This window comes from Drosophila miranda, chromosome XR (genome assembly GCF_003369915.1).
Source record: "Drosophila miranda strain MSH22 chromosome XR, D.miranda_PacBio2.1, whole genome shotgun sequence".
NCBI classification, from domain to species: Eukaryota; Metazoa; Arthropoda; class Insecta; order Diptera; family Drosophilidae; genus Drosophila; species Drosophila miranda.
Genome location: NC_046674.1, coordinates 45,040,701 through 45,048,409, shown reverse-complemented (window position 1 = coordinate 45,048,409; position 7,709 = coordinate 45,040,701). Strand labels below are relative to the sequence as shown.

The 7,709-nt window shown below is 57.4% G+C and overlaps 1 protein-coding gene across 2 annotated transcripts; it reads right to left on the bottom strand.

The window, feature by feature from the left end:
- Positions 1 to 825: 825 nt before the first annotated feature.
- LOC117186746 (fibrous sheath CABYR-binding protein-like) lies at positions 826 to 2,731 on the bottom strand. 2 transcript variants are annotated; one of them, XM_033387947.1, is made up of 2 exons: positions 2,610 to 2,731; positions 826 to 2,539 (listed from the first exon to the last, which is right to left on the bottom strand). In XM_033387947.1, the coding sequence occupies exons 1-2, from the start codon at positions 2,705 to 2,707 to the stop codon at positions 1,246 to 1,248; spliced, it is 1,392 nt and encodes a 463-aa protein (XP_033243838.1). In that variant the 5' UTR covers positions 2,708 to 2,731; the 3' UTR covers positions 826 to 1,245. The 2 variants fall into 2 exon arrangements, with proteins under 2 accessions (XP_033243838.1, XP_033243839.1); XM_033387948.1 differs by having other exon boundaries at positions 826 to 2,504; positions 2,610 to 2,691.
- Between the last annotated feature and the right edge of the window lie 4,978 nt (positions 2,732 to 7,709).

Sequence of the window (7,709 nt, the reverse complement as noted above, 5' to 3'; positions counted from 1 at the left end):
CTTCCCGGCGGCGCTTGTGGATCCAGCCGGTGCTGACCCCCGGATTAACGGTCAATTCGTCCCCGTCGTACTCACCTGATTGTTCCCCCGTATAGGGCTCCATGCTTCTCTTGGTCGTTGCGTCGCTGTTCCTACGGACTGGTTGAGCGTCCGGGATCTTGAGGTACTGTGTTCCCTTTTCTTTTCACTGTCACTTAGTACACGTACGTAGACTCGTTCGCGATCCTCACCGTTAGAATTGTGGGGATTTGAGCACGGTTACGCGCCGCGGTAGTGGGGTGGGTTTTTTTCTGCGGTCGAACGATCGGCCGCGTATGCACGTAGGCGTACACGCGGGGGGTTATCTTTCCCCCTTTTTTTTTTTTGGTCTGTCTCCTTGCACTCCTGACTGCCGTGGGTTTTTAATCCACGAACCCCTCGTTAGAGTTTCCTTCGGGTCCCTGCTCGGGCGCCACTTGTAATGTCTCCTCTTCCAGGCTGAGGTAAACTCAGTCCTGTCCAGGGGTCTTCCTACAAGAAATTTGTAGTTCGCAGGAACTCCGAAAGGGGGGGTCGGCTCGTCTTACTGGGCGGACGTGAGGGTCGAGAAGAAAGGCGCGGAGCGAGGCACACCCGCGTGGGTCGAGAGAGAGGCGGGCGCAGGGCGAGGCACACCTGCGTGGGTCGGGAAAGAGGGGTCACAGGGCGAGTCACACCTGTGGGAGTCGAGAGGGGGGCGCAGGGCGTGTCACACCTGCGTGAGGGGGGGTTTCGAGGATTGATCGGGGGTAAGTGGAGGTGAGTGTGGCTCGCTGGCGAGTAGTTGTTGGTAAGGGTGATCGGGGAGGGGTTTGGATCCCCAAAAATGACTTACACGGGGTTGGTTCTCGTTACAATAATGATTTATTAGCTTGCTGGTTATACAGGTAATTTCTTACATTGACTATTTTTTGTTGTTTCGTCACGTTCCCGGAAGGATTCTTAACTTGTATCTTAGTTGTCACGCGGGACAACCTCTATTCTCGGCCCGGGTCTCCGCGTAAGTGAAGTCTGCTCGGCACTTGCGCGCTCGGGAAAACTTCGCTGGGTCTCCGCGAAAGTGAAGTCTAAGGCTAAGTAACGATATATTTAAGGGAAACTGGAGATATAAAAAGGGGAAAAATGCCTCTCCGTTTCCAGCAGCCGCTGGTGTATCTCCTCGATGTGGCCCGCCGGTAGGGCTCGGCCTGGGATGTTCACCTGCCAATCTGCCGGCGCGAATACCCACTAGGTGGGCTGGTTCAGCTCTTCGATCAGGGAGAAGTCCGCTGGACTTTGCCCCTCCCGCGTAGATTCGTCTTGAAGAAATCGTAGTATTTCATCCAAGTCGGAGTCCACCAGCAACTCGTCTTGTCCTTCCCACTCCCCAGTTTTGGGGGTCGGCGCCGTCTCCTCCGCAACGGGTTGTTTTACCCTCCGTAGGGTCATGGTGGGGTACCCGCTGTCCGGCCCCGTTTCCCACTGCTCCTCCGGTTCGGTCAGCTCCGCTTGTCGAACCGGAGCGGCGTTTCCCTCTTCTGTAGCCCAGGTGGGCCATTCAGTGGGAGGGCCTTGCGCTGCCTCCGCGTGGGGCGCTTCGGCGTGCGTTGGTGTGGTCGCCGCTGACTCTTCTGGAGGATTGGGGCGTCGGGGAGGATCCGATGCGGGCGTTGGCGGTCGCGCTTCGGCGTGCGGGGGGCTTGCCCTGGCTGGGGCGGCCGGTTTGGAGCGGTAGTCGATTGGTTCCGCGGCTTCTCGGAATTTCCTGAAGAACGCGTTGACATTCCGGCCGGGAGGGACAAAGACGTCTACGGACATCTGGTGGTTACGCGTGACGCGTATCCCCCATGGCGTGACCGTGTGGTGAAAGGTCTCTGTTTCGGCTATGAATTGCCGACCGTAGGGTTCCTCCTCTTCGCTCTCCCCGTCGTCGTAGTACGCGTTGTATGGTTTCGGTGTGTAACGCTCCAGCCCCCTCTCGGGGCGGTAAATGCCACGGCCGGTTCGGGGATCGCGGCGCTGGTGATAACCGGCATCTTCAAACTCCTGTTCGAACATCGGCGCGTATGATGGCGTCTCTGGTTCCGGGAAGCTGTGCTGGCTAGAACCGGCATCTTCGAACTCCTCTTCGAATGACGGTGACCCTGGCTCCGGGGAGCAGGGCGCGGCTCGTCGCTTATACGGCGGCGGCGACCACAGGTTCTCTCGACGGAACCCGGATGGTCGGCGGGAGAACCGCGGGGGGCTGTCTCGGGGACCCTCGTGGTCCGCTGGCCCTGCCTCGTCAGCGTTTAGCTCCATATCCGCGTATATGTCCCCATCGGAGGTGTGGGGTTCTTCGGCTACTCCTGGCTTCGGGGCAGCTTCCTCGTCCGCCTTGGCAGCGGACTCCGGTTCCTCGGCGTCGGAGAAATCCGTGAAGTCTACGACTTCGGGTGACTCTGCTGATGCAGCGGCTCTCTGGTGCGCCTTAGCTGGGGTGTTCTCGGTGGCGTTCATGGCTGGTTCTTCGGTGCGTAGAGTTCGGGGAGGGGGAGAGTGTCTATTTTCTATTTAATCTACTTTAATCTTCTTAATTCTAGGGAGTCCCAGGGGGCGTGACGAAAACTTACATTGTTTTGGTTCTTGTATAGTAGGGTTTTATCAAAATCGCCTTGCTCGCTCGGCGTTCGGAATCTGACTTATTTCTTGTATTTCTAACGTCATGCATTTCCCTCCGCTGACAGCGCGACTCACGGGAGCCGGCGTCAGCGGGCTTGCAATTCTGTAATCTAAGCTATGGTAAATGGATCCGTGGGACGATTATGGACGTTTGGGGCATGGGTTTATGAATGTGTGTAATGAGTGTAATGCATGAATCTGCCGAATTGACATTTATATATTTTTTTTCGTTCTTTCTTTGTTTTATTTTATTTTTTTTTTTTTGTTATTTCATTTTCGTCGTCTTTTCCCTTCGTAACTTCCGTTTTACGGGCAGCGCAGCTATGCGTCGCACGCGGGCTCCGATCGGATTTCGGGCGCCGATGGGCCGGGTGTAGGGTCAGCTCTTATCGCTGGGCTCGGCCGGCCTCTGGGCATGTATCGCCGCGGGAAGGCTCTGCCGGGGGCGACAGTACCGTGCGCCGTCTCTGTTGTTCTGGCCGGTTCGTCATTGGCCGGGGGGTTACGGGGGGCGGCCTCCACGTCTCGTGCTGTATGTTCGTTCCGAAGGCCTTGGGATTTGAGGCGGCGGTATAGCACCCAGATGATGGCGCAGAGAGGGATGGCGACGACGAGGGTGAACAAATAGGAGGCGGCGCTCCTTATCGTCACCGTCTCGTTCAGGTCGTTGATGTAGTTTGAATTTTGTAGACTTAACTCCCATAGGAACGGCAAGCTTAGCTTTTCCTTGTGTGCCGTTACGTTTATTCGAGTCATCGCCGGTACCACCGCCTTTCTTTTGGAGTCGCCGAGGTGATTCACGTACCAGGTCCCGTTAAACGAGACCCGGTGGGAATACGTAACCAGGTACGATCCCGAGATTGCTTGGGTGGTCCCCGCCTCATCTACAACGGTGAACCTTGCGTCGTTGACGATGATGGTGCCGTGGTCCACCACGACGATCGGATCCAAGTGACCGGGCGAAGTCGCGCAGTGCGCGACGGACCCGGTCACCATCTGCTGAGCGCAGGTGATCCCCTCGCGTTCTCTGCAAAAAGTGGCACCGATGGTGGCTTCGCAATCCCCGATGCTGAGGGTTTGGGGCCCGCATTCTGCCACGATGTCTCCCTCGCTGAAATCCAGTATCTTGTTCTGATGTTGGACCGGGAAAATAAGCATTTTCCTACAGACCAGCTTCGGTTGGGGAAACTTGATGAGAAAGTGGAGTAGGTCTGCGCTCTGGAAGACGCTAATGTTTGACACTTCTAGTAGCTCCACTAGGCTGATGTTAGCGAGGTGTTGCTCGCCCAATTCCTTAATGTCAGCGCCGTCCAGAAGGGCGGGGCTGATCACGTTGATCTTGGCAAGGGTTAAGGCCAGGAGGAGGTCTTCCAGATCCGTTATAATGATCCTGTTCCGGGCTATTATGGCTTCGGCCCGGTCGGCGTTGTCCTCCTTGGCGATGTGGTTCACGAGGCGGGTCAGCTCGTTGATCCGGGTTTGAATCCTGGAGTTGATTTCGTTTTGGCCACGGCTGGACTCCGCCAGCTGCTTCTGTTGGAATTTGACCTGCTCCCAGTCGTCGAAGTCGGGCGTTCCGGCCACTACCTTCAATGCTGTTCCGAGCAGGTTTATACTCCTTGTTCCCCGATGGTGGACCCTTAGCGTGGCCACCAGGTTCTTGATGTGGTCCAGGTCGGCTGCTATCACTTGCGCCATCCGGTCTAGGCTAAACAGCTCCGCGGCTTGTTCCGTTTCGGCGACGTAATCTTCGTATGAAGTCACGTTCGTAGTGTGGTGCAGGTATCCGTGGTTGGCCCAAATGATGGCGTTTCCGTCCGCTATTGGGATATAGTCCGCGTTAGTGTAGTCATTCAACTTGACCAGCGCGCGCGTCGAGGTTAGCAGAGTGAGGAAAATCAGTAGGTCCTTCATGTTGTATGGTTTTGCGTTATCTTCGGATGCGTTTGGGTTGGGATTGATTCGACCGTTCGGCTGTGGTGGCGGAATGGCACTGATCGGTGATGGTGGGGTCTCGGACTGCCGGAGACGCTTGTCGCGGGCTACGCCGTCGGTCGACCTAGTGTCGGTACTTTTCGGGATCCGGGCAGTCGTCGCTTGCCTCGCTCGGGTTTTTCCCCGGCACGGACGCCCCTTCCCCCCTTTTCCCTTCGTTTCAGCCGGTACCTGTGCCCCTGTCGTGGTCCGGCGCTTGTTCGGCGGTACCTGGGTCGTCCGCCTCCCCGGCACGTTCGTCGGGTTCGCGGTCGTGGAATTCTCTCAGATCGTTGATGTTGGCGACCTTCCGTTTCCGGCTGCTCGGGTGCTGCAGCTGAACGATGTTTGGCGACGGGAAACCCTTCACGCGGGGCCGTCAAATTTATGGGCCAGTTTTGCCGCGAAGCCTTCGGCGGCGTTTGAGAGGTGATGCTGCCGTAGAAGTACTAGCGAACCGATCGTGGGACGCCACTGTCGTCGGCGAAGGTTGTAGTGCCTCCCTTGTTCTTGGCTGGCCCTTTGAATGTTGTTTCTGACGATGGCGAACACTTCTTTTAGCCTGGCGGCCTTACCCATAGGAGTTTCCTGGGCGCTTCCCGTCCCCGGCGTGACCTCGTCGTATAAGGCGCCGGGCAGTCGGGGCTCTCTTCCGTGTACGAGGAATGCCGGGCTGAAACCGGTAGTCTCCGAGACGCTCGAGTTGATCGCCAGCGTCATTTCTGGCAAGAGTTCGTCCCACGTGTTTTGGTGATCGTCCACGAATTGGGCGATCATCGTCTTCACGGTCCGGTTTGCCCTTTCCGTCGGGCTCTCTTGTGGACAATAGGGCGCGGTGTGTTGGAGTTCCACGCCGGCGGTGTGCAGGAAGGTCTTGAACGACCGACTGGTGAACTGGGTGCCGTTGTCACAGACAAACAGCTTCGGAACACCGAAGCTACTCAGTATGCGTTCCCTGAAAGCTCGTTCGAGGCTAGCCGTCGTTGCGTTCTTAAGGGGCACCAGTTCGACCCATTTGGAGAAGGTGTCAAAGAAAACTAGCAGGATGGCGTTCCCCCGTTTGGATCGGGGTAACGGTCTGACGAAGTCGGCGCACAGGGTGGCGAAGGGTTCCTCGGCCTTGCGAGTGAGCATCCTTCCCACTGGCTTGCGTTGGGTAGCCTTGAACTTCTGGCAGCTCACGCAACCGCGGATATATCGCCTCACGTCGCGATAAAATCCCGGCCAATAATACCTCTGGGATATCCTCGTGATAGTTTTTCGTACGCCGAGGTGGCCTGCCGTCGGTTGGTCGTGGCACTCGCGGAGGACTCTCGCTCGGCAGACCTTGGGCACGCAGAGCTTCCACGGCACGTGGTCGTCACCGTCGGCTCCGTGCCCCAGGTTTCAGTAAAGCTGCCCGTTTTCGTACGTGTAGTCCGGGTATTTTTGGGGCTCGTCGTGAACTTGTTGGATCCTTCTTCTGAGCCACGGGCAGGTCGTGCCCTCTTCTTCGACGCGTGAAAGGGATTCCAAAGGTTGCCTAGAGAGCGCGTCGGCGACCACGTTCTGGTTGCCGGCCCGATAATGTACGTCGTATTGGTACTGCTGCAGCTCCAGCGCTCATCTCGCCACTCTCCCGTAAGGGCTCTCAAGGGTGTTTAGCCATTTCAGCGCGAGATGGTCGGTCACCACGTCGAACCGGTATCCTTCCAAGTAACAGCGCAATTTCCGGATTGCCCATATGACGGCCAGGCATTCCTTGTCGGTGGCCGAATAATTCTCCTCTGCCTTGTTAAGGCGCCGGCTGACGTAGGCGATGACGCGTTCCTTCCCTTCGATCTCTTGGGTGAGGACCGCGCCCACACCCACGTTGCTCGCGTCGGTCTGCAGGGAGAATTTGACGTTGAAGTCCGGGCAGGCGAGCACCGGGGCGGTGGTGAGTCGCACTTTGAGTTCGTCGAAGGAGTCCTGTTGTTCCTGTCCCCATGCCCATGCTCTCCCCTTCTTTAGTAGCAATGACATCGGTTGCACTATGGTGGCGAAATTGGGGACGAATCGACGATACCAGCCCGCCATGCCTATGCATTGTCGCAATTCCTTCAGGTTAGTGGGCGGTCTCAGGTCTTTGACGGCCGCGATCTTGTCAGGGTCGGTATGAATGCCTTCCTCGCTGACCATGTGACCCAGGTAATTTATGCGGCGCTGGAAAAATACGCATTTGTCTGCGTTGATCCGCAGATTGGCCCGGCGCAGTCGCGAGAAGACTCTCTTGACGTTGCGCAAATGTTCCGCGAAATCCTTGCCGACGATGACGATGTCGTCCAGATACGCGAAAGCGAAGGGTTCCATGTCTGCGCCGATGACCGTGTCGAGGGTACGCTGGAACGTGGCTCCCGCGGAATGTAACCCGAAAGGCATTACCTTCCACTGATAGAGGCCTCTTCCGGGCACCGTGAACGCCGTGGCCTCCTTACTGTCATGGGCCATCGGTATCTGCCAGTATCCATTCTTCAGATCCAGCGTGGTGATGAACCGCGCGTTTCGGAGTCTTTCCAGTATATAGTTGATCCTCGGCAACGGGTATGCGTCCAGGATCGAATGTTCGTTTAGTTGTCGATAGTCTACACACATGAGCCACCTCCCGTCCTTTTTGCGGACGAGGACAATGGGGGCGCTGTGGGGACTTCGCGAGGGCTCGATCAGGCCTTCTGCTATCAGCTGGTCGACCTGCTCGTCGATGATCCGACGCATAGCCGGGTTCTTTGGGTAGTACCGTTGCTTTATGGGACGCTGGTCCCTCATAACTATCGTGTGCTCCATGAGGTCCGTGGTCCCTCGGAGGCCTGCGAGCTTCGGCAGCTCTTCGTCCAGGAATTCCTGGATTTGCGGCGCCACGTCGGGAGGCCAGGGGTCGGGGACTCTTTCTGGCTCCTCTTCGCTTAGCCGGCTGGTTCCGGGAGCGGGGGTCTGGTCTCGGCCCTCGGGGAGTATGGTCATGTCGAACGCGCTTGGCGGTTCGATCCCACGAGGGTACTCCCTTATATTAGCGACCACCGGGGTAGTTTCGGGTGTAGGCAGGGCATTTTCGGGACTCC

Excerpts from the sequence above, each read along its gene's own strand:
- LOC117186746 (XM_033387947.1), bottom strand. The coding sequence starts at position 2,707 with ATGCATGACGTTAGAAATACAAGAAATAAGTCAGATTCCGAACGCCGA. Across the intron at positions 2,540-2,609 it reads TATACAAGAACCAAAACAAT|ACACTCTCCCCCTCCCCGAA; the intron begins GTAAGTTTTCGT and ends AATAGAAAATAG.